The sequence below is a fragment of the Pelecanus crispus genome, chromosome Z (genome assembly GCF_030463565.1).
Source record: "Pelecanus crispus isolate bPelCri1 chromosome Z, bPelCri1.pri, whole genome shotgun sequence".
In the NCBI taxonomy this organism is placed as follows: domain Eukaryota; kingdom Metazoa; phylum Chordata; class Aves; order Pelecaniformes; family Pelecanidae; genus Pelecanus; species Pelecanus crispus.
The window spans coordinates 64862287-64888848 of record NC_134676.1 but is presented as its reverse complement, the minus strand read 5'-3'; the positions used below and the strand labels follow the sequence as shown (position 1 = coordinate 64888848).

Here is a 26562-nt window from a genome sequence, read left to right as displayed (position 1 = left end):
ATCCACCACAGCATGCTCCACAGCATCCTCCACAGCATGCTCCACAGCATCCACCACAGCATGCTCCACAGCATGCTCCGCGGGGGGAGCGGAGGGGTGGAGAGCATCTCTCCCCCCGACGCCGGCTCCTCCCCGGTGAGCACCGGGGGAGGCCGGGGCTGCGCGGCGGGGGCGGAGGAGGGCGGCGGGGCGGTGGCCACCCGCGGCACGGCCGCCCCGCGTGGAGCGTGGGGCCATGGCTGTGGCCGCGGACGGCGGCCGCTTCGGCTACATCCTCGACCTGCTGAAGCGGGACAAGGTAGGGGCGGCGCGGCCGCGGAGCCGCCCGTGCGGGGCCCCCGTGGCTGCCGGCGGGGGTCCCCGGCGGCGGCGTGTCGGTGGGGTGCGGTAAGGCCTCCCGGGACACCCACGCAGGTCCCGGCAGGCAGCAGCGCCGGGGCTGTGCCGCTGGGGATGCGCCCGGAGGGGACACTCGGTTGCCTCCTTACTTTTTTGTTTGTTTGTTTGTTTTTTTTGTCGGGGGGGAGTGTGGGGAGGAGCTTGACTCGTCTTCAGAGCTGATGTACTTCGGAGGCTCGCCTAATATTTGCCGCACGGTTCCGAGGCTGTCGGATGAAAAACTTTAACACGAAAATGCGAAGTGCCGCTCAGCCCGGCGCAGCTGGCCGCCTGGCGTTTTTGCAGCCTTCTGCTGTGCGTGTGGCAGTCTGTCCTTCTGCTCATCTTCTGTGGATGCGGCGCGGTAACGCGGGATGCGCCCCTGGCAGCCGCTCACCGGGGGCTTCCTCCGTTATCCGTGGCTGGCCTGGCTGCGGGCACTGCTGGAGGGAAAAGGGTCGCCCCCAGGAAATGACTCAGAGTTTGCAAATATTTTGAGGGAAAGCCGCATGTGCGTTTCGTGGAAAAAGGAGGTGGGCAATCCAACTTCTTGTATTTGTGAGCTGCGGACACATGTAAGGAACAGGAAGCGTTGCTTCTGCCCTCCCCCCAAAGGCTCGGCGGTGGTGGGTTTAAAAAAAAATGAAGTAGTCACGGTATTTTTAAACTGAAGTGTGGCAAACAGTGGTGTTACTGGAAAGACTGTTTGTTCCAAACGCATCCCGAAGACCTTCCAGCTCATCTTCAGAGGCTGCCTTCACCCCCCCTTTTTTTGTGCCCACCCTTCCCGCCCCCTTGCCCTTCTAAATGTTCTGGATGAACCTTTAGACTGGGGGAGAGAGGAGTTCCCTGGGCGATTTTCTGCTTCTCTTTGCCCGGGGGTAAGCATGCCTGGGGCTCCAAAGGACAATTCTGATGTCCAAGTCTTGTTCCTGTCCATTTCGTGCAATACACAAAATCATAAAGGGTTTCAGGCAAGAAACTCCTTTTGCCTGTGACTTCCCTGTAAGGGGGTGATACGTCTACCCCTTCTGTCACAGTTAACAGTCTGTGCTGGTAGCTGAAATCAGACGCCCTCTGCAAGAGCATATGGTTCAGTAGACAGCCGAGTTAGCACATTAGTGTGAAATATGCATGTTTATTACAAACAGTGCTGTTCTTTATACACAGAGCATCACATTGCCAAGTCCCATCCTCAGAGACACTTGGTGGACCTGAAGAAAAGAGGAGCAGTAGCAGCTGTATGACCTTCACAGACTTTCCACAGTGGTGGTCACTGCTTGAGGCTCTCCAACAGCCCGCTCTGAGACCTCTTGCTCTCATGTCTGCCTTTTGCATTTCTTTACCTCCAGGGGTTGTAGGTTACAGCCCCTTGGTAATTTATTGACATTATCCAGGAGATTGGAGGTATTCCGCTGGGATAATTACGCTTCCTTCTCAGGTGACATAAATCATGCCAGCAAAAGGACTCTTAGACATGGTAAACTGTGATTGCTTAGGGGCAGGGTATTACCGCTTAGAGGTCCCAGTGCTCCAGTTTTTCCCTTTCCCATTCTCCCATATCAATAAAGCTTTTGCAACAAAGCCTGAGAGCATTAACATGCTCTGAATTAACTGCTAAGCATCTGGCTTTCACTGAACAAAGCACTATTAGAGAAACAGGACATAATAACAATACTTTACACTTGCACACTCACCTCTCTGCTACGTAGGGTCCCAACAGGTACGATACATCAGCTCGCAGACCCTGGCACGTGAGCTCTTTTGGCATTTGTGCTGTTTTTCCACTCAGCTTGCAGTCTCTGTCAGGCCTCCCAATGGGGGCAAATCATTATATATTGCTTTTCCCTGGGGGAATGTCACTTCAAAAACCTGTTATCTCTTTTAATGATTTGTACTAATTATTCCCCTGTGACTCTGTTTCACACACACAACTTGCACATTGTACCTGGACCAGAAATATGCATGTAAGCATGCCAGCTTTTAGCCCCAATAAGAGAGTCCTTGTGTAATCCATATATCCACAACATCTGTTTAGGCTCACTACAATACTCTGTGAGATATTCTGGGCCTCCGAAGCACCTGTCACAAACATCACAGTAGCATCTGAGCACTCCAAAATACCCCTGTGAGACAGATTAACAATTAACTGCATTTTGTAGCAGAGGCACTGAGGCAGAAGGAGTTTGTATGACCTCCTTTCAGGACTCTGAAATCCCAGTTCAAATCACAAGAAGGACGGACACTCAGCTGTCTCAGAATGACATGATATTCCAGAAATGGTTTCAGGCTTCGTTTTTCCCTCTCTCTTCTTCACTGTAAGTTCCCTTTCACAGTAGTCAAACACATGATTATCCATACAATTATTCACCCTCACTCCATTCAAAATTATTTTACTTGCATAGACCTATGTTTTCTTCATTGGAATGCATCTGCTTCTCTTCTGGTACTAATTTCAAGGAATTTTTAGAAAATTCTATAAAGAAATATTTGTGTCTGGTGGGGTAACTCATACCAATACTTGTTATCCATTTTGTAGGACCATTTTCGGGGATTTTCCTGTAAATGGAATAAAATCAATGAACCGATATAAACCAATGTGAATTTCAGAGAGAGGCTAGTAACACTGACCCTGTCCTTGTGCACTAGCTGTTGAGAGAACAGCAATACCCCATGTGCTATGTGTGTATTGTCCGTATTTTTCATGCCATATCTTTATGGTGTCAGAAACTGAGTCTGTGGCTGGGCTTCCTGTAAATTTGATTTTTTTTGTTAATGTAAATCTTTTATATTCCAAATCCTTCTAAAAATAACTTGTTTACAGATATGATTCCCTCCTAGTTCAGAGCTGGAGGGTATTTTGGTTTGAATATCATGTATTTTTAGGAATCTTTTTCTTTATCATTCTTTCATTTGCTTGGCAAGTGATTACAATGTGTGGGGGAAACAGCAGAGTCCTCCATGTGGACTGCTGTCTTTAGCTGCTCTAAACTGCAACTGCTGCTTTCCAGGTGTCCTGGGTGTGAAGCAGAGTACTACACCTGCAGCAGTAAGTAAAAAAGTAAAGATATACTGAGCCAACTTAAAACACTTTGAGATGTGCTAGCTACAAATCCTACCCAAAGCTGATTGCAGTCCCAATATTCTGGCAGTTAGATGACCATCATTTTATTGGCTCAGTGCTCTGTGTGTAGCAGTGGTTTGTCTGACCTCCCAGACTTATTGGATCCAGCTGATGAGGTTATGGGATGTTAGGAAACCCATCTGACCTTGAGGGTTATGGGCCTGTAGCACATTTCTGCAGAGCAGATAAACAGCCAGAATCAAAGGACTAGGGCTTGATACTTTTGTTTTATGACAAGAATTCAAGCATTGGAACAGGCTGCCCAGAGAGGTGGTGGAGTCACCATCCCTGGAAGTGTTAAAAAAATGGGTAGATGTGGCACTTCAGGACATGGTTTAGTCCAGTCTACCCTTGATTGGCTTAGAGCAGACTTGGTAGTGTAGGTGAATGGTTGGACTGGATGATCTTAAAGGTCTTTTCCAACCTAAACAATTCTATGATTCTATGAATCTAAGAAATCCTCAAGTCATCATTATTTTAATTTTGAAACACCCAAGGGCTACAGGCCCTTGCTGGCTGTTCAAGGTGACACAACTGAAGGTTAACCATCAAGAAGACAACAATGAGCCTGTACTCCTGAGCCAAAACAGGCACATTTCTCTCAGGCAGCATAAATTCCTGCCTTATTGCTGAGTGAACGATAATATCTTTCAGCCTGTATGACTGAAAAGTCCTGGGGAAAACAGTCATCTTCATGGTTCAACTTCTCAGGGCTAAGTAGCAAAGCAAATCACATCGCTGACAATTTACAGAGAGCGAGATGCAGGCTAAAACCCCACTGCATCCATCCTGGCAGAAAATACTTCCCATTGCACAGGGAGAAAAGTATCTCCCTGGTAGCTTGGTCCCCAAGATGGTCACGTTAGCTCAGGACCAAATCTCACTCTTCATCCTGTGTATCTCTGCTGTGGACATGTTGGATCTGCTGTGGTGTAAGCCTAGTGCAAGGCAGGTAGCAGCAGTTCAGTCTGAGGAGTGCAGACCAGCAGGGAATTGGCTCAGGCTTGAGCCAGGGTTGCAAAAGCAGTGTGCACAAAAAACCCCCCAACATCTTGGAAAGCTTTGGTCTGAGGGCCTGACTCCTGAAGGCAAGGGAGGTGTTGCCAGAACACCCCCAAGTGCTTTGGGGCACGCTGTGTTGCTTCGTGCAGTAGGATCCCAATCAGACTGTATAACAAGTGTAGGATTTTTACGGTTTGTTGAAAACCAGTGCCACATCCTTCTTTGAATTGTACTGATAGTCAATGGAAATGAGTGCTTAGAACACTGCTGTGTACCATTGATTAAATTAACAAGCATATCTAAGCTGAGGTAGGAGGGAAAATAGGATGACCTCCACCCCTCCAGTTTCTGTCTTGTGCTGCTGTCTTGGGAATGCAAGGCATGCCAGCAATGCCCCAACAGACCTCACCTGCTGAGGGGGCAGAAGTGAATGATGAAGGATGTGTTGAACTATCTTGACACTTTCCAGGTATTACTTGGTGTAAAAGGAGTCCCTCGTTAGCAGAACGGGTGTCCAATTGATGCACGCATGTGCCTGGAACGAAAGCAAAAGGGTAGGTCTGACTTCTGTGGCCACGCTGGTCTTACATGCAGGTCCCTTCTGCAGAGGCTAATGACAGGAGCCTCTTCTGACAGTGGTTTGTGCTCTTACCTTTTTAATGTACCAGTGATTCCTAACCGTTGTCTTTTTTTCCTCCCAGTACCTTAAAGCTAGTGCGGATTTTGGCACTGCAAATGCAGTCATCCTATGCTTTGATCTACAATCAAAGGGCTAGTAAAAAGGTGTGAGTGCAGGAGGGGGACTTTTACCCTTTGGAGGCCTTCAAGGACCTTTTCATCCATGTAACATCTTAATGTGGTGGAGGAGGAGGTGGTAATTAAAACCCTGCTCTACGGTACCCTGAAGCCAGAGCAAACAGGCACACAAACAAGCTAATACCTTAATGATCTATTAAGGGATTGAACAAAGAGTCACTCACAAGTCCTGGCCACAACAGTAGTTGGCAGTGTGGTTCATCTGAAGGCTGTGGGAGGACAGGAGGAAAATGTGTGCTCCAGATTTGTCCATGCTACAAACACCCACCTCTGCTGGCACCTACACCTCTGGCATGAAGCGCAGAATGGTTTGCCTTGCTGTGCTGCCAAAGACAAAATTTCTTCGTACTGTTTCAAAGGCAGCAGCAGAGCCAAAGGGGCTTTGTTCTGGTCTGTGGCTGATTAGTTTATTTGGCCCTAAATCAAGCACATCCAGTGTCAGTGATGGGAAGCGTTCTAATGTAGACAAGGGCTTATTAAGAGATACATCCTTTAAGGTCTGCCTGCAACATCAGGAAATTTGCGCATAGTAGAGGTGGTGAAGGGATAATACAGTTGTTCAGATGCTTGCAAATCCTTACTCAAAACATAGTTGGAAGGCTGACAAATCGTGTTCTTACCAACCCATTCTCCCCCACTGCTCGGTTTAGTGACATGTTTCAGTTTGAACATACGTACTGTGCATTACTGGCATTATGGGAGTCATTTCAAGCACAGTACTCTGTATTTTTATGAGGGGGGCTTCTAAAGTAAATGTGCAATAACACCTTTACCTATGTTCTGTAGAAATTTGTTCTTTGTAGTACTGGACATGCAAAAACATCACCTCTGTCTTCATGATTTCTGAGTGTAATTTTCCATTCAAATTTCATGTCCAGGCCACTGAAGCCCAGATGTAAATAGGGACCAAAACACAAATAAGAAATTTCAAGCGTGTTTGTTTTACTGACTCATATGAAGGGTAATTCTGAGGGGACAAAGGAACTTCTTATCCTGACATTAGTCTTTTAAATAGGCAAGTAGGTCAAATTCAGAGTTTGTCAAACTGACAGCATTTCATTGTTCACGTAGTCCAGGCTGTTGGAATTAACTAAACCTCCTTCCACTGTGTAATGTAAGGACACTGTATGCTTTCACTCTTTGAGTTTCCTAACTAGTGATTTTTCTCCCTTAGCCTAATGCTCCATGAACTGCAGACAGCATTGCATCTGCAATGGTCGTGTCCACACCCTTGCCAAAACCTGAAGAAGCTGGAGATTTAAAAGTGTTTTTTGTTTGTTCTGGCTGGTGGTGAAAAGGGTATTTGCTGCACCTTTTCCGACAGAAACGTGCTGTAAGAGGAGAGTAGGAGGCGCAGAGAAGCGTGACCACTTCCCCACCTCTTTTCTCATCCCGGCTGCCACGAAAGCCGCCTGCTGCGTGGCTGCTACGCCCTAAAAACGCCCCGCTGCAGCTCGCCTGCCCATGCCCGGCGCATCGCCCTGTTCCTAGGGACAGACACACACCTGTCTCACACCTATTACCACGGGACGTTATTAATGGCAGGGGTTTGAGTGGGAAAGGACTAATTACTCCCCGCCGCTGGGATGGGCGACATTTCCGGTGCAGCTTGGCGAAAGAGAGGAAAAAAAAAAAAAAAATCAGTGAAATAAATTTTCCCTCGGGACCGGCGAGGCGTGGGCTGGCGGTGGGGACAGGCCGGTCCGGGGCGGGGGGGGGGGAGGGGGGCAGCTGCGGTGGGCCCGGCGCCCCGCCGCCCCCCGGCGCTGCCCCTGCCCCCCGGCGCTGCCCCTGCCCCCCGGCGCTGCCCCTGCCCCCTGTCCCCGGCGCTGCCCCCCGGCTCTGGCGCTGCCCCTGCCCCCCGGCGCTGCCCCTGCCCCTGCCCCCCGGTGCTGCCCCTGCCCCTGGCCCCCTGTCCCTGCCCCCCGGCGCTGCCCCTGCCCCCGGCGCTGCCCGCTGCCGCTCCCGCTCGCCATTGTGCGCTGGGCGCCGCCGCTGGCCCCGCCCGGCGGCCGTGGCTCCCCCCCGCCCCTCGGCGAGCCGCCTCCTCCCTGCCTCCCTCCTTGCCTCCCTGCCTCCCTGCCGCCCGGCCGGCCGGCGCCCCGCCCGCCTTGCAGCCGCTGCGGCGGAGCCTGCGGGCGGCGGAGGCGCGGGGATGGAGGGCGATCGGCCGGAGAGCCCGGTGAGCGCGGCGGGGGGAGCCGACGGGGGCGGGGGGGGGGCGGCCGCCGGGCCGGGGTCTGTCGCGCCGCTCCGCTGTTGCGCCTTGTGCTGCGGGGGGCGGTGGTTTGGGGGGGGGGGGGGTGCCCCCCTCCGCCGCCGCGGTGTGCGCCGGCAGCCCCCTCCCTGCCCGGCGGGGAGCGGCACCGGCGGCGGGCAGGGCTGCGGCGGGGGTCTTCAGGGGGTCTTCAGGCGGGGCTGGGTGCGCGCAGGGCAGAGGCTCCCGGCGGCGCGGAAATAAAAGCGGCGGCGCGGCGGGCTGAGCGGTGCCGAGCCCGGCGGGGACGGGGGGGCGGCGGCCGCCGCCATCCCCACTTGATGCTTCGCTGGGGTCTCCCTGCAGAGCCTGGGCGCGGGGCGCGGCGCCAGATTTGGGGGGGTGTATGTGTGTGTGTATGTGTGTGTGTGTGGTGTGTGTGTGTGTGTGTGCGCCACCGAATTGCTGCACGGACCCACGGGCGGCTCTTTGTGCGGCAGAGGCACCAACAAAAAAAATAAATAAATAAACCTTCCCGACTCGGACCTATTAGCCTAATGAAGTCAAGGCAATTTCAGTCCTTAAATGCGAATTACGCGGCAGGAAAGCCTGTTGTTTAACCAGTCTGACGATTTGTTTTTTTTTTTCTTCCCCCCACCCTTGTTTGAAGAGCGAGCGAACAAACTCGAGTTCAACGTATGGATTCCCATTGTTAAGAAGTATGGTTGCTTTGGTTTCACTAGGTCCTTAAGTGGAATTAAGGCTACTCCCCTCCTCTCCTTTCCTCCCCTGCAATGCAGACATGACCTAAAGATGAACTGAGTTTGCCTAGTGGCAGTGTTCATGTCAGTTGAAATGCATGTTGTCAGTGCTTTCATAAATGTTAATTGAGATTTGTTTGCATCTTGACCAGAGGAGTGCCTCAAATCAGCTAAAACTGTGTGCAACGATTATTCTACAGAGGCTGGGGTTTGGTGACATGCAGACATACAGCTGTGCAGTAAGTCTCACTGGCTCACATTTTCTGCGCTTACACGTGTTTTTCCCTCTTTCTGTCGTGAAGGTTGCCATTAAGGGTATCGAAAGAGAGCTCATCTGCCCAGCATGCAAGGAATTATTTACCCATCCACTGATCCTTCCTTGCCAGCACAATGTCTGTCACAAATGCGTGAAAGAAATACTCTTTGCATTTGAAGACTCTTTTGCTGATGCAGGCTCTGAATCCTCTAATCAGAGTAGCCCTCGAATTAAAATCTCTTCTTCTAGCATGGACAGAATTGACAGGATTAGTAGATCAGGTACGTATCAGAATTCTCATGCGTTTTCCTAATTTTATTATTTGACTGACTTGAGCTGAATGGTATCTGCATTGGTAAAATGTCTTCCCAGTACTCCTGACGCAGTTAAAGAGATGGCTTAGGGATAGCGCAAGTCTTGTTCATTCTCTGGCAAGAACAATGGGAATATTTTTAAGGACAATGCACTTTATTTCATATATAATACATTTGTCGTGTGGCATCCTGTAAATCTTTGTAACCATTGTGCTTGTTTATTCCTGTATTTCAGTTACATCGAGACGCAATAGTGTCATGTTCAGTGGCGTTGAGATGTAGATTTCAGCAATTTTATTGCCTGTCAGTATTACTGTTGAGGTGGTTCTCTCAGGTTTCAGCCAGCCTAAATCCAGTAGTTCCAACTTCCTTCTGAGCCTCTGCAGACTTTGCAAATGGCAGTTTTGTCCTATCCATTTCATTATGCTTACAATAAATCATTTTCCATAGATGATGATCATTGCACGGTTGCAGAACTGGAGGATAGATGACTGTAAGAAGACTGCGCTAACAGTTTCTTTCAGTGTGGTCTACTCAAAGCTTTAAGGAGCACTTAGCTGTAGGACTCCTCACGCTCTTTGTGGTATCACACTAGAAAGATTCTTACAGCTGTCTCTGTAATCCATGCATGAATTGATCCACTTTTACATAGATATATCAAAAGTACTTTGTGTATGTTAGACCTCTTGAAAGAAACCTGATCTTGCCTTTTAGGCTTCCTTCTGACATAATTATCCACTTTAAAACCACAGTCCGCAGTGCTCTGGAAGAGTCACCCACAAGACAAACCCTAAAGCTGTATGTTGCATTTCATATGTTGCTAATGTTCATACTTCCCAGTTTTCAAAGTTCAAATGTTTTATTTCACCTGCTTCTTTTAAACAACTCTGGAGTTGTTAGTACTGGTACTCTTTCAAATCAGTTTGATAAGCAAACGCTGTGTTTGCTGTAGCTTGGCTGGTTGAGGCTTACATGATTTGAGGGAATCCCCAAATCAAATGGCTAGTTATCTTCTGTACAGTCCTATGTTCTGGATATGGGGTGCACAGCCCCACAGTCACTGTTCAGCTTTGTGTGCATACACTTCAGCTGCTTTCGAAGCCCTCTCTAACCGCAGTGTTACGTGCAGTTTGAATGAAGAGAGCCCACTGGTGACTGCCTTCTCCCAAATCCAAGCCTATTCCCTTTTTTCCTCAATAAGCATCATGTTCTGGCATGGCATTGTAGGCATGGACTGAAGCGGTCACCAGTTTCTGCTGCAGCTGTCTGCTTTGTGTTTTTTACAAGGTGGACATCGGAGCGCCAGGTTGGGTGCCTGGGGAGTGGTGGATGCACCGTGGGCCACCTGACCTCCCTGTGAAAACTGTGGCTTGCGAAGTGTGGGAGCGTCGGACAGGCTGCACGTGGGGAGCAGCTCCCCACGCTGCCTTCAGCAGCGTAAGCGAGGAGGTAATCCTTTATCTCCCATCAAAAGCTGTCCTCCAGCTTGCTCTTCGTTGGGCAGTAGAAATAGTGATTGAGCATGACGCGGCCCGCACGTGGTGCCATGGCACAGCCTGCCCTGTGCGCGGAGCAGGCAGAGCTCCCTTGGGAACCTGACATTTAATTACTACTAGATTTGCAGAGTTCAGTGTGCAGTGCTGCCACAGTTGTTGGCTGCCCTTCTCACAAGGTTTAGCGTCACTGCTTCGTTACGCCCTTAACGACCGGGCAAGAAAGACCCGATCCTGGTGCCCCCGTCCCCCTGAGATGTATGCACGCAAGTTGTTGCAGGGGTTGTAATCTTTAAATCCACAGTAGCCTGCCACCATTCCAGCAAACTGATGGAAAGTTAGGTGTGCTATCTCCCCATCTGTGATTCTAGTAGAGGGAGATTAATGCTTTCCTAAAGACTTCATACCTGTTTGATGAGTAGCAAGGTAGTGTTGAGACTTGGAAATAATGTGCTCCCCCGCTGCCTCCCGAAGAGTGTTGGGCAGATGCACATCACAGGAAAATTACCATCTCAGACAGTTCAAATTTGCAAAATGAAAAGCATATGGAAATGGGAGCTTTAAAGAGTACATTTGGACATTCAGGTTATAGTGTCTTTGCTTCTAATGTTACAGGCATTATAGCTCCATTGCTGTGTGGGGTGTGAGATTTCCTCACAGATATTTGGTACAAGTAATGTCCAGCCAGCCTGTGACTTATTGTACAATTCGTATCTTGCATCTGAAGTAACCATACTGTGCATTGTCTTGCTTAATTTGTTTTGTGATCCTTAGGGGAATTTGTAATAAAACAGCTCCATAAGAGAGAAAACGTACAAGAAAACATCCAAAGTGGGGCCTCACATGTATAACAAAAACCCACTAGAATTTCTGATAGGCTTGTGCAGGGCATGTCACTGTCAAGACATTATTGTTATATTTGAAAATGTATACGACACCTTCCTCCTGCTGTGGCTTTTTTCTTTTTCTTTTTTTTTTCACTTAAGGAATCCCTGCTATCTCCATGAGGAGTACCATCTATTTAAAATGATTTTGACATTTAAATTCTTGAGATGCCAGAAGGAACTGGTCCACATTCTGTATTTGTTGTGCACACACAGCTTGCATTTACAAATACAATTTATCTTTATGTAAAATGGTCGGAACTGGTAGAACTCTTTATTTTTCAGTTGAAATGGAGTGTGTGTGCTTCTTAAAATCTAATGTGCTGGTTTTAAAAAAAAACACTGTTTATGTTGTAGATAAAATAATTTTTGCTTAAAAAAAATGTTGCATGTAAAATGAAAATAAAGGATATTTTTTATTGCTAATCCATTTTCTGTAATGTTAGTATAATTACAATGTTGGTGTAATTAAAGCATTTAATGTGGTTATGTTGGCACTTGTGCAGCACTGACCGATGATGCAGAAACTGAACGTTTGAAATCTCTCTCTCTGCACCTCCCCCCCCCCCAAATCTCTTCTTTCTTCCTTCTGTTCTGCTTAAATACTACCGTTGTTTCATGTGCTAGGAAATTAAACATTCTTGCCTTTCAGCTCTGCAGTAGTTTAACAGGCACAGGAGAGAAAACAGTTGATGCTTTTCATTTGAACCATTGTAAACCAATGGTATATCTCATTTTTTGATTTCTAAACAGCTTTCTGTTCATTGTTCGCAGCCTCACAGAGGAGGTCTTTTGGGTGGAGAGGTAGAAATGCTTCACTTCTTGTATTGGCTAGAGATAGTCTAGCATTTAGATCTTGAGTTAAATATTGTTGGTTAGCGTATAGCTTTTTGTCAGTGGTCAAGTCCACAAAATGGCTTTTGCAGTGAGCAAAGGTACAGCAAAGGACTTCTATAAGGAAAGCTTTTCATTCTGTTTAACACTGACTTAAAGGTCAACTGGACTGGAATTCAGTTAAGGGTTGGATTATATTTTTTTTCTTTTCCAGTGTATGCGTGACTGGACATCCATTGATGGGTGCAAAAATGCATGTTCTCTCTTCCCTTTAAAACAAAAACCCAACAGTTACCCCTGCTAGCCCACACTTTTTAATTTTCAAGAGGTTACATGCTCAAGTTTTGGTAAAACTGCTGTCTCACTGGTAGTGAAGTGTAATTATTAGATTGATCTTTGTAACATTTAGAGGTCATGGTTGGCCATCACTTTTAAATGGAAGGTAATACCAGTTCTTCATTGTATCTGAGCCTGCTTAATTTGTTAAAGAAGCATATTGAAATTTACACCATATTAATCGGAGTAGGTAGTTCTGGTTTTGGCAATTTAGTACGGACTTGAATATATGAGGAAAACTAAATATTTTAAATTGATACACTTGTAATGTTTGACGTGCTTAGTGACACAGGTTGAAGGGGTAGCGAGTGCCTCTTTAAGTACATCTAATTTCTAAAACTGAGCTAGTCTGAGCATCTCAGCCACTGTCTGAGCTTGTTAACATAATTTTTTTTTTTATGTGATGCTCTGTCAAAACCAGGAAAAAAACCCCAAAGCTCCACTTTGCCATAATAATGGCAGGCACATGAGCAATCCATAGAAATATTGTGTCCTTCAAGAAAGACATGAACTGAGCTAAACACAAATCTGAATTTCACAGTCAGTGGAGGACAAAGCTAATCGGAAGGGGAAGTTTAAATTGCCTCAGTTGAAGACTGAAAGTGTCATAAAACAAAGATACCGTAGGACACTGTCAGAGCTCTCAGAAAGCTGTCCTTATCTGCTCTTTTTGCAGAAAGCACCCTTGATTTGGGGAAGTATCTGAAAATAACATTTTACAGCTACTAACCTCTCTCACTTTTTTTTTTCTTTTGTTTCTTCGTAAAAATTCGTCAAAAAGCATTAACTGAGTTTGAGGGCGTGGCATTATATATGTATATATTTTTTAAAACTTTTACGAGAATCCAGTTGACTTTTAAAATCTTTATTTTTTTAAAACTCTCACACATTTAACTTCCATGTCTTCCATAACCATAGAATTCTGGTGATACTGTTTACTTGGAAAACACAATTTTATCTTTAAGATGTCATATCCCTTTGCAAACCATCAGCTGTAGGTTGGGCTTTTCAACATTTTAAGTGTTGGTACCTCTCTGTGGAAAGAGAACATTTAAACATTGTCTTTAAAAGACATACTTAAAATTGTTCTTTGACTTGAGCCTTTGCAATCTGTATCCTAATATTTGTGAGTTTGGAGTCTGAGCATGAGCATATGTTGTGGTAATTTTTTAGTTATTGATTGAGCTGTTCATTGCAAGTGGAGCGGTCTGTTTACAAACCACAGTGGGAAATTTCTTGTGATGATTCCTAATATTTCACAAAATCCATACTTTTTTGTTGTAAACCAGATTGGCAAAGTGTAAAAGACAGTGTGGGGAGAACGTAAGTTTCTCTGAGCTTCATATCTAATATGACTACAAAATCCGTGGGGTTTGCTGCTCTGGTTATTTGTGTTTTGTTTTTTTATATATAAGCAGAACGCACTTTTAGCAAACTGAACACAAGACAAATAGGAAAGAGAGTGCTCCAAGTAATTTGGCACTTCATCAATGCTTTCTTTTTAAAATACGAGTGTAGAAATCCTGTAAGCAGAAAGCAGACTAATTCTTACTGAATGTTAATATTTTAACAATAGGCAAAAAGAGAATGTTTCCATACTTTAACTACTGAAGTAGCAGAGCATGTGAAGAAGCTTAGCAAGTAAACTTCCAGGGTGTAAAATGGGAAAAAACCCAACCCTAGGCTCTTAGAGTGCTGTCAGTGAAAAGGGATGAGACATCTAAAGGTGCACAGGACTTCTTTGATACTGGATTGCTTTCCGTAAGCAGGGTGTCACCAGTCTTTGCAGAGCATGGGTCGTGATGATGGTCTCGTTTCGGTCCACCATGGGCAGAATGAAAGGCCTCCATTGGGATGCAGCTGAACTCACCTTTGAGTTAAACAAACGCCCCTTCTACATCTGAGCCACTTGGGCCAGACTTCAAAAGCATGCTACCAGATACGAATTTCAGATTGTATTTTTAAACTTGACCACTGCACCATGTTTTTTTTCTTGTTATCTTGCTTTGTCATTGCTTGCTCTCTGCTGCAGTGTACTGCTTGTAGGCAGTCCCTGTACATATGACACTATACCATTATTTTCTTAGTTTTAGCAAATTTAAGTACTCCAGATCCCTTTCTGTACCTGTTGACTGCATGGCACTGCATGCAAAATCATCTTTTTGTTTAGGCCATTGTAGAAGTCTGTGTAGAAGATCTCTCTGTGTTCCTGTGTGCAGTGCTAGCTTGGAGCGTACATTGAAAATACAGTTTGCGTTTCACTGCTGTCGCTGCACATTGCATGTGTGTGTTGCTGTGTATGCCAAGTTACAGGTACTGCAGGACGTGCAGTTTGGGTAATTAATTCACTTCAAGTAAGTACTACAAAAATATAGAACAATAAAAAAAATTCTCTGCTTCTCTTAGCCAGAGAGTTGTATACCAGTGCATTGTGTCACCCATACTGTTCTGTAAATGCAGTCTAGTTGTCTGCTCAGAACCTACAGAAAGGCATGAGACCAGCTGAGTTTGAGACTGCCAGCTTGTACGCACTTACTCATGCACTGGTTGTGGCTCTTTAGCTGATGGTCATCCATAACCACCATGGGGCACACTTCAAAGGTTTTTAAAGCAACTAGTTCCTTATGGGAGTGTTGGCTTGGTTTTTTTTAGAGACTGGAAAGGGCATGATAGGAAGGGAGGTTTTGGATTGTTGGGTGAAGCAGCCACAGGAGAGCGGCACAAGGCAAGTGTCTTTTGGATAGCATCAAAGGACGCTTCAAAAAGAAATGAAGCGTCAACATTTCTGATGGGAAGACACTGACTAAATACAGATGAGAACAAACTTCCCTTTCTGAAGAAGAACCAATTTCAACACTAAGAATTCAGCTTCAAGTCATACCTCCATTTACAAATTTGTTGGTTATACCAACATGCAGTCTTCTCAAAGGGATCTTAAAACCACGCTCCAGCTACAGAGGATGTTTTTTTGTTCCTTCATAAGGGGGAGGTGAGAGGATACATATTAAGCCTAAACACTGGCTTAGCCTGCTTCAGAAATACATAAAGGACTGCTTTTTGATAGTTGTGCCCTGTGGGTTCATAAGTGAGACATGGGGATGCACTCCCTGTTTGATAGCCTCAAGAATGTTACCCCATAAATAGCTGTTGGGTCTGTGTGAGCCACCCCCTTCATCAGGCTCCAAAGGCTCCTTAGGCTTGCGGCTTTACTTGAGCCTTGATCACTTTACTTAGGAGGAGAAGTTTGTGCTTAGCTGTTTGGTAGGAGTGCAGCTTCTCTGCTGTCCCCTTTTGAAATGAAAAGAGATAGGTGGGCCCTGTGTAACCATGCAGATCTGTGGTTCCCTAGTTCAGGGTAGACGAATCTCTCGGACATAACCATCTCATCATCCCCTTTGGTGTGCGGGGCTTACTTAGCAGCCCTCATTTATCAAGGCCATTCAGCAAGGGCCAAGAAAGCCTCTGCATGTTTTGACTAAACGATTTGGCTGAGATTTCATAGTGGTAATATCTAGTTGTCTTGTTTTCCTCTTTATTTTTTTATGATGCCTCTTGGGATGAGCCAGATGAGTTTGACTCAGCCAATGCAAACTTAAGGGAGCTTGAAGTTGGCTATATTTGTCTGGGAATAACTAATCTTACTCTGGGAATCAGCATCTTTCACTTCAATATGTTATGAAGCTGTTGCTTTCTACATGGGCAGCCAGTTAGCCTAAAACCAACTGGTTTCTGGAAGGTTTTGTATTTCAAAAGGCTGCACCTTAAATGCACCCAAAACTAGATGAAGACAATAGGATTGGAACAGCTAAATTCATCTTAACAGAGAATTAAGTTTTAGAGTAGTAGTTTGTAATGCTCCCTGGACTCAGACATTACACTACCTTGTCACGGCAAATGTATCCTCTTTGGCTTGGCAGACTGCATATGAATTGGTATTGTACTGGTTTGGACAATGTGCTACCATAGTTTGGAATTGGTTCATAAATTCCTATGCTTCTCCCTTTAAAATCTAAACCTCTTCTATTTATGCTCCTCCTAAATCAGGATTTGGTGTCTACACAGGCAGAAAACGCAATTCACTGACTCCTAGATCAAGTCTATTTCCTTGTCCGGGTTGCCAGCGGGATATTGATCTCGGAGAACGTGGTATCAATGGCTTATTTCGCAACTTTACTTTGGAAACCATTGTGGAAAGATACAGACAGGCAGCCCGGGCAGCCATTGCTATTATGTGCGATTTCTGCAAACCTCCACCCCAAGAGTCCACAAAGAGCTGCATGGACTGCAGTGCAAGCTATTGCAATGAATGTTTCAAAATACACCATCCTTGGGGAACTGTGAAAGCCCAGCATGAATATGTAGGACCAACCACCAACTTCAGACCCAAGGTAAGTTTACAGTATCTTACAGAATCTGGGTTGCAGGATTCACATATAGCTTCAGACATATCTCTGCAATGGTAGTTGCTTTTGAGGACCGTTGTTGCTTTATTGACTACTGACTATTATTTATTGAGTGAACCATAAGCTTTTGTTCTTGTTGATGCTGAAGTGGTTGCCATTGAAGAGGACATTGAGAATGTATTTGAAGAGGACCCTGAAAATAAGGATTTTTCACTTTGGGGAATGGATTGTGCTATTTGTGATTTGGGTCTTTTTTTTCTTTTTTTTGGTAAGACTTAATGATCTTGCATATCTAGAATGGCAGCGCTTTTCCCTAAAAGTCAGGTCGAGGAGGATGCTCATGTACAGTAAATGTACAAAACCCAACACAACTGACCTCTCCCCCATCCCCTTAAGGCAGGTTCCCTTTGGATGTTTTGTGCATGAACTCAGTCCATCAGAAAGCATCTTCTTTCTCTCCTCCTTCCTTGCATCTAGCAATAGCAAAAGGTGGAGTTTAGGTCTCCATTGTTATTACACAGTTATTCTTTTAGCTATAGCAGAAGAGAAAAATGCGATTGCAAGTTTTCTACTTCACACACTGCTGCTGCTGCTGCATTCAGACAAAACAGAGTGATTGCAAACTGCTGTTACCTTTCTTTCTCCCACTAAGTGTGGTGCAGAACATGGCAGTACCTTACTGAATTTCAGTTACATGAAGGGAGGAATTGTCACAGCTGCCATCTCTGTAACAAAGGACCACAGTATGTCTTAATGTCCCAGCACTTGCTGCGTGCCTGTGGCCAGCGACCTCGCTGGAGGTCCCACAGATACCAGAAATGCTGGTGTTCAAGGAGTCCTGATTAATTTTGATTAAATTAAGTAGATTTGATTAATGTGCAATGCATAAGACGCTCTTGGCTGGTGGTGTGCCTTCTTTCTGAGGCTGGAAAAATTTGAGCCTGAAAAGTTAGTGAGCTGGCAGATAGTGAACATCCAGAAGTCCACTTGATGCCGTTTTCCTTGAGTCTAACACATTCATTCCAGTTAAGAACAAGCACGTGCTTTAGAATGCACTCGCACACAGCTATCTTTGTGAAATGTCCCTTTACTGGATAAACGAGTAAGGTAAAAGTTTGCATACTGTCTTCCAGCTCTTGATCTAAAATGCTGTACAGCTCGTTAAAAACTTTGCTTCTATGGTATCTAAACCCTCACCGCTACAACGTTGCTACTTAAAAATACCAAAGGCATCCTGTGATCCTGGTGTACTCTTAAAGGTACCATATGTTGTTATACTACATGCAGACTGAATTTGGATATAAAATCAGTAGCTGAATTCTGTTGAAGCAGAGCAAAAGCAGGAGAAGTGGTTTAGATCATCCTGACCTTGATGTATCAAGTGTGTACGTGTGTGTGGGTTTAGCTTTTTTAAATGCTATGTGAAGACAGATGTGCTGTTTAAAAAAAGAAAAAAAAAAAAGAAAAACGTAGTTAAATCAACTGTAGATACATATACTTTGTAGAAAAACTTCCCAACAACAGTAATCTCATCTTTACTGTGCTCTTATAGAGACTTTTTTGAGGACTGTTTTAGCTTAATATAAAGAAAGAAAAGTGCATTTTTCATTACACTGCATTGTTAAGACCTGAACTGAATGCATGGAGTATTTGCTCGTCTGCTAACAATGTTCCCAGTCATCACTTTAATTTACAACCAGACTGGCGAGCACTTTGTAACGTGTGTGGTGGGGATGGGAGAAGCACATACTGGGCTGATTGTTCTTGAATTTTGAGAGAACTGGGCAAGGTAATCTGCTGACCTCTTCTGTCTCTAGCTTGCTTCTGTAATGCTTGCTTATAGGAGGAGATGAATAGAAATACGTGGTTTCTGTTAGGTGTGACAGTGCACTGCTGTGGAAAAATTACTTCCACAGACCAACGGCACAACTGCAGTTTTTGGAGATGTCTGCCTGCACAGCCGATTTTCCTGAAAGCTTCTTTTTTTTTTTTTTTTTTTAAATCCAGCAGTCAATGACAAGGGGCTAGGTTATTGCATATTCTGCTTAATGACAGTCTTATGTACCAAGGCGCTAGTGAGACTGGTGTCTTTGGCCTTTTCACCATAGCCTAAGAGCTACTCAAATTTTCTATTTTTGTGCCCTTTCCTGTCCTTTTTCTTTTGTCTCTGTGTTAAAAGATGATACTTTAAAAGCTTGACTATTGGCATTACTGTCTTGTTCTTCTCCTTGACATGAAACTGAAAAGCTTTCTCAAGACCTCTTCCTTGGTAACATGGAGTAGATGGACCCAAATGTTTTCTTTCAGTGCTCTGGAATGAGGCAAAGGATTTTGTTTTTTAACACACACATTAACAACCTACCCCCCACCTTCCCCCCCGCCCCTTTTTAGATGGTTTTATCTGTTACTTGAGCTTGGAGTTGAGCAGCAGTTTTTTTCCCTTTTTGCAGTTATTTTAACACGTTCAGTTTTTGAAAGATGACTTTTAGCGAACACCAGCTTTTTTGCAATGCTGTTTAAGCTGATACTGGAATTAGTGCTCAGCATGAACAACTTGTAATTGGAGTTGGACAGAAAAATTGAAACACTGGAGCCTTTTGTCTTTAAACTGACTGTGACTGGTGGTGGCGGCTGCATTTTGTTTGTTGCTTCAAGAGCAATGGCTGTGTAGCTGATCCGAGTCTAGCTTTGACTTTAATCATTACAATATTATCTCAATTCCTGCTTTAAGAAATAGTTCATAGCCATTTCAAGAGAGAGCTGAGATGCTGGCATGGACACGGTTAAATTTAACAGGGTGGTTGTGTTATGTATTGCATTTACAGCTCTGAACAGGAGTGCAGGGAGCTTGAGGCATGGAAACAACTTAAGGGATTAGCATAACAGCTGATTGCCGTATGGAGGCTACATGATGTGTACACAGACATTGCTACAGGTTTACTCACTGTAAACCTCGTGAAACTGCTAGCTTTCACTGGCATGGACAGATAGAAAAGGTGGAAGATAAACTGAATATAAAAAATCCATTGATGGAATCAGATGCTGCTGTGGGATGAATGAGTGTTTTGATGTTTTTTTGAGCACTTCAGTTTTTGGAAGTACACCTGCATTCTTTTTGCTCTCTTTTTTTTTTTTCAGATTTTGATGTGTCCAGAACATGAAATGGAGAGGGTAAACATGTACTGTGAAATCTGCAGAAGGCCTGTTTGTCATCTTTGTAAACTGGGTGGATGTCATGCAAACCACAGAGTAACAACCATGAGCACTGCCTACAAAACCCTTAAGGTAAAAGTAAATATTGTTGGACCTGGCCTTAAGAAGGGGAAGGGTACTGAGCTTCTGCTGTAAGGGCAAACTCCCTCTGGCAAGAAGCCAGGATGTGTGTGTGTAGAGGACACTGAACTAGTCACGAGGCATGCTGTTGTGCAACATCTCTTAACGTATATATTAGTGTGACATAGTGCAGGTCTAAGAAACTATATTTTCTATGAGGCTTGAAACATAACCGCTTAAAAGTGCTTCCACCTTATTTTAGCCAACTGTACAGCGGTACTGACCAATCCAGCAGGTTTAAGCAGTTAATACTTTACAGTCTAGCTTTCACCCCTGGGTGTTCAGATATTGTCCTTTTGGCTTGGGTTAGCTGACACTTTAGAAGCACTCCTGAAAAATTTGCATCTGAAGTACCTGTTGGGACCTTGTATGTTTCTGAAGTTGCATAGTTGTTAATTCCCTAAGCACAGTTCTACGGGGAGGACTTGCAAACATTGTTTTGTCATTAAGAATGATTGCTGGTACCTCCTCTTCTTCCTTTTCTTCCTGTCTTGCTCACAGAGGGGAAAAAAAAAAAAAGAAGGGGGGAAAAAAAAAAGACTAGACCAGCCTGCCTGGTGCTCTTTGGCCTCCTCTGCTGTTTGCAAGGCTTTTCCTGTACAGCTGTTAACTCTGGCAACTAAGGAAGTGCAGAGACACTCATGAGTTTATGCTTTGAACCACTCATTTTTCTCGAAAATCTTACTGCAAATGAGTTAATAACTAACAAGGCTTTTGGTACATTTTAGTAATGTGCTGAAGCCTCATGTTCGTAGCCTAAGAGAGGGTGACTCCTGTGCCTGGGGAGGAATGAGCCAGCTGAGGCTGTTACTTACCTCTTGTCCTTAGAGGCTGTGCCCCAGTTCTGCTCACAGCAGTGGCGTGATGTCCCTGTGCAGTCATTGCACGTCACTGAGCAGTTCTCAGCAGTTGCTGTTCATAACTGGTGGGAGGCTGTTGTCCTTGTAACTAGATAAACCGAGCGCTAGCTGGATGACCTGCCTGCGCTGGTTGTCACTTTGGGTGGGATACCCTTATTCTGCCAGCTTGCTGTTTGATTTTAACAGGAGAAGCTTTCAAAAGATATTGAGTACCTCATCAGTAAGGAGAGCCAGGTGAAAGCTCACATCACACAGCTGGATCTGCTGCAGAAAGAAACAGAGGTGAGAGTGGCTTGCGGGTTGTCTGGGGATGGCCCTTGCAGGGACACAGCAGGGACTCGAACTGTTTTCAGGGAAGTGTTTCAGATCCTTTTGGTTTTTTTTCAGTTAGCCAGTAAAACAATTTCTCTACAGTTTGTGTTAGTCCTGAATCATACACGGTAAGAAGTAGTTTTGACAGTGTGGGAAGTATAGGTAACATACAGAGGGAAGTTAAGTTTTGGGTGCTGCCATAAATTTAATTGAAATAAAGCTTATTTGATACCCTAACCAAAGAGAGGTGGGTTAGACTTACAGCTCTTGTGTATTAATGGTGTTGCACAATTTACACCGTCTGTTTACCTTGAGGATGTTGCAGCAAAGTCAGAATTAAGGGCAAAATCTGCCTACAGAAGAGTCAGAGCTGGGGGCATTCTTATATACAAGCTGAAAAACGCGATGACAGAAATTGCAGGAGCTCCTGGCCCTGCCCCTATCTTGATACGGACTGTCTGCGTGCTTTGTAGTTCCTTTTATCAAGGGCATAGTCAGAGGTGGCACTATGGTTCTGAGAGCATGTGTGAGAAACTGGGCTAGACCCCCGCTTCAGGGTGATTGGGGTAGATGGAAGCGCACCTAATGTTTAGGCATGAACACTTCTGAGACTGTCCTGCTTTTATAGTGCTTTCCCATGAGCTGTTTGGACAAATGCCCTGCATAACTCAATACATAATCAGAGGAATACTTCCCTGCTCTTTGTTCTCTGTATTAAGATGGTAAATGCTTGCTAGCTTGGGTGCAGTGTTGATTGTGTTTTTGGTACTGAAGAGCATAACAAAGCTCATTAGTCCTGTCTGTCAGATGACTAGATTGCTATGATATGTTCAACAACCTTAAGTATGTTTCTATACGCAGCCACGGTGCTGTGGATTCTGTCTAAACTGTCTTTTGTTCCCTCCTAGTGCAACAGTGAAAGAGCTAAAGAAGAAGCATCTCAGAGTTTTGAGAAATTATCCCATGTCCTGGAAGAGAAGAAATCTGCAGCTCTTAGGGCAATTGAAGCTTCTAAGAATTTAAGGCTGGAAAAATTGCAAAGGCAAGCAGAAGAATATCAAGGGCTCCTGGAAAATAATGGCCTTGTAGGATATGCTCAAGAAGTGCTTAAAGAAACTGATCCGTCTTGTTTCGTTCAAACAGCAAAACAACTTCATGTCAGGTATCTTAATTATCTTCTGTTTGAGGTACAGGTACTGTTCCAGGACGACTGGTCAGTCATATTCTTTTGACACCTGCTAGCAAAGTACTGAATGCAGTACCTTGTATTGCAGAGGCTTAGAGATGGTACCGTTCAGTAGAACTTACTATGCTACAGCATGCGTTAAGCAGCAGCACACAGGAGGGGCTCTGTACCGTGACATGCCTAGCCTTGTTCAGTAGGACTGCAGTGGAAGGGTAGCCCATTCGGCTCACTGCCCATTCCTTTGCTCAGAGACTGTGCCAGGTATTTGCAAGTTGATCTAACAGGTCTCTTCTGGCTTTAAACTCTTTGATCTTAATAGTTGTTCCCCATTAGCACTTCACACCTATTTTGTTCTTTGAACATAATGCCCCAAATTGTTAAAATACTCCACCAAGTGAACTATTACCTGTTTGTTATCTTTACACTGATGTACAAAAGGCCTTTAAATTCTGCATTTGAATTCTGTCTAGAGAGACACAAATTCCTGGGAGACATCAGTAAGTACATAAAACCAGAACTTTTTTTAAAGCAAAACCTAGCATTTTTATTTTAAGGAATGCACACATTCCCTCTTCTCTCTTCTGTCATACCTCTGCTTCTGTGCTTTCAGAATCCAAAAAGCTACTGAATCTCTGAAGAGCTTCAGGCCAGCAGCTGAAACTACTTTTGAAGACTTTGTGGTAGACATAGCCAAGCAAGAAGAGGTCCTTGGTGACGTGTCCTTCCATTCCAATGGTAAATTGCGAGACCGTCAAGTCTTTCTTGAGTTACGGCTTTAAGGGCTTCTCTGGAAAGAGGCAAAACTTAGGCAGTGCTGCAGTTGTTGCAGGACTCAGTCTGGTGACTTGCATTGTCCCTTCTATCTCCGTGATCCACCCAGCATTACCTGGTAGCAATGCTAGCTTCAGCTTTGATAAAGAAGCTAAGTTGCCATCACATTCAGTACCAGTTTACGTTGGCTTCCAAAGTATGTAGTTAAGTAGTACTAGGTCTTCCTAGAAGCTTTTTGTTGCATGACAGAAAATAATAGGTTTTTGTATGGTTTTTTTAGCTGCCAGCAAAATTAAATAACTTTAAAAGTAAAAACAAAAAGTAAGGGATTTATCTAAGTGCATGAACATTCTCATTTGCACTCTTTAACTGAGTGAGTCAGATTTCCATCCCTCCCCAGGCACTGTGCTATAGCCAGTCAACAAAGGGCTTGTATCATTAATTCTAAAACACCGTGTATCTAAATTTGAGTTTTTTTCTCCTGAATCTCTGGCATTCCAGGTCTAGAAATACCAGAAATCAATGAAGAGCAGAGCAGAATGTACAACAAAGCTCTGATCAGTTGGGAATGCCCTGGGAAGACAGACTCGGCTGATATTTATGTTCTTGAGTATCATAAGCTTAATAGAGAAGAGGAGAGTGTGACGTGGCAGGAGATCGAAGTTTGCAGCAAGAGCAAAGTAATATCTGATCTTGATGATGACAGCAGCTATGCCTTTAGAGTTCGAGGATATAAAGGGTCCATCTGTAGCCCTTGGAGCCGAGAAGTTATTTTGCGTACGCCTCCAGCTCCAGGTATTGGGTTTTCTTATGTCTACAAGGTGTTGAATCTGTCTGTTGGTGTTAAGAGATGTAGGTGGTGTTAAGAGCTGTAAGTGGTTTCCAGTAGTTCCCGGACTTCTACTATACTGTTACTGATTGCATAAATGTTTAGAAGAACTGTTAACAAATAGGTTAAGTAGGTAGCATACAGAGACTGTGTTAGCTTGCATGATGTTCCCAGTAGCCTTGCTGGTGTGACTTAAAATGTAGTTTATAAGCACAGAAGGCCAAATACTTCACTAAGAGGAAATCTCTTGGGATACTGTTTTTCAGTTTTCAGTTTTCTTTTTGATGACAAATGTGGGTACAACAGTGAACATCTCCTGCTGAACCCAAGAAGAACCTCTGTGGAAAGTAGGGCTGGATTTCCTCTACTGCTGGGATCTGAGCGCATGCAGGTTGGATGCTACACAACGCTGGATTACATCATTGGCGACACTGGGATTGCCAAAGGGAAACACTTCTGGGCTTTTCATGTGGAAGCCTATTCCTACCTGGTGAAAGTGGGAGTTGTTTCTAGCAACAAGATACAGAAATTGTTCCATAATACCCATGATGTGACCAGCCCAAGGTAAATTCCAGACTCTTGCTTAATACATGTTTTATATAAGAAGATGGCTTTTTAAAAATTAAATTAAGAGTGAGTCTAGTTTCAAATAGTAAACAAGGTGAACGTAACCAGTGGAAAGTGGCTTGAAGGATATGGTGTAAGCAGCTTGTCCTGTTCATCCCTCACTATTAGTAGAAAGATATTCTCATTATCCAGAGTCCTATTTTCTTTCTTTTGTGGAAAAAAATCAGGTTCCTGTAGGTGTCAAGATATGTCAGTTAAAGCAAGAAGGTAAAAAAAGAAAGCATCAGTTGCAAGATTGAAGCAATGGTTAATTGTCAACAGTAAACCTCTGCCTTAATATTTCCCTTAATCATTCCCTTAGCATGCTAGGTTTAGCAGCCATTCAAAAGTACAATGTTCACTGTGCATATCTGTGTATCTTTGCTGTAGCTTACGTCACAGTGGATTACAAGTCACTGGCTTATTGCAGGCTATATGCTTGCATGCGGTACTGGAGTGGTACTGAGCACAAGCCAAAGTACAGCGGACAAACCAGCAAAAAGATATCCAGCTCTCAATTACAGTTGTAGTAAGCCTGGATGTGTCTAGGAACTGCAGGCTGGGAGGCTATCTGCTGGGGACTCTTTAACTTTTTCAGGAATCTAACAAATGTATTGGCTTCCTCCTGCATAACATACTGAAAGTGTAAAAATGCCAATGTCTTGAGCTGCTTAAAGTCAGATGGAGCCTTTTTGCAAAGTGAGAAATTAGATCCTGATTTCTTTTTCCTTATCCACACTAGTATCTGGAAAACTTCAGCTGACACACATCCAACCTCCCCCCAGACACTCCAAAAATGCAAACCTTGCTAGGGATTGTCTGCACAGAAGAACATGTGGTTCTCTGGTCTGTCTTCATCTGGGGACAGAAGTAGGGGGAAAAGCAGGGAGACTGAACAAATCTGGCTACAAACTTTCCTCAGTAACCCGCTGGGAAACAGGGTTCAGGGAAGCCTCCAGGCAGAACACTTTAAAAAAAAAAAAAAAAACGAAACACAAACCAGAAAAATTTAAACCACTACTTTTGTGTTGTGAATTTTATAGGCAATGTAATGCAGCAGCAGCATGGAAAACTCATAGGACGACATTAATGTTAGATGTATTTACTGGTGTCATTTAACATCATGTAAATAAAGTTAAACATACCTTGTCTGTAATGATTACTCATAGTCGCTAAATTACTTCTCAAGTTAACTAATTTACTGTACCTGTAGGTTCATTAATGATTGCCTAGCATGAGTACATTTAGATACATCCGGTCCTTAGTAAAGCCATCTGTGGTCTTGTCCTCATTAGTGTTTAGCTGTTACTAATTGTTTGAAGTGGCCCAAGTGAGGTTTCTCCACCTAATAAATGAATCTTCCCTCCTGGCTTAGGTATATTTTTACCCCACAAGGTTTTGCGGGTGATCGTGTGGTGTTACCTGTCTTACAAAAGTGTTTTCTCCGGTTCACGTCACTGATCCCACTTCAGAATTTGACAAAAGCAAATGTTTTTTTTTTTTCTGTTGTAGAAACGAACAAGACAGTGGTCATGACAGTGGGAGTGAAGATGCCTTCTTTGACTCATCACAGCCTTTCACACTGGTCACTTTAGGCATGAATAAGTTCTTTATCCCCACGACACCGGCTGCCCCCAAGGATCCAGCGAGCAGAATCCTTCCCCTGCCGTCGTGCTTGGGCATCTGCCTCGACTGTGACAAAGGCAAGGTGGGGTTTTACGATGCAGGCTGTATGAAATGCCTTTATGAGTGTGAGGTGGACTGCTCTGGCATAATGTACCCAGCATTTGCCTTAATGGGTGGTGCCGCAGTTCATCTTGAGGAGGCTGTCACAGCAAAGTATGGGGAGTACCACGATGACATCTAG

At 44.5% G+C, this 26562-nt stretch overlaps 1 protein-coding gene across 6 annotated transcripts; it reads left to right on the top strand.

Annotated features, from left to right (window-relative positions):
* The first annotated feature begins 235 nt into the window (after positions 1–235).
* Positions 236–26562, top strand: TRIM36 (tripartite motif containing 36). 6 transcript variants are annotated; one of them, XM_075726286.1, is made up of 11 exons: positions 236–298; positions 8581–8815; positions 12000–12029; positions 16458–16783; positions 19937–20083; positions 21178–21273; positions 22212–22465; positions 23100–23224; positions 23762–24055; positions 24356–24653; positions 26208–26562. In XM_075726286.1, the coding sequence occupies exons 1-11, from the start codon at positions 236–238 to the stop codon at positions 26560–26562; spliced, it is 2223 nt and encodes a 740-aa protein (XP_075582401.1). The 6 variants fall into 6 exon arrangements, with proteins under 6 accessions (XP_075582401.1, XP_075582403.1, XP_075582400.1 ...); XM_075726290.1 differs by lacking the exon at positions 236–298 and adding an exon at positions 7437–7502; XM_075726288.1 differs by lacking the exon at positions 12000–12029.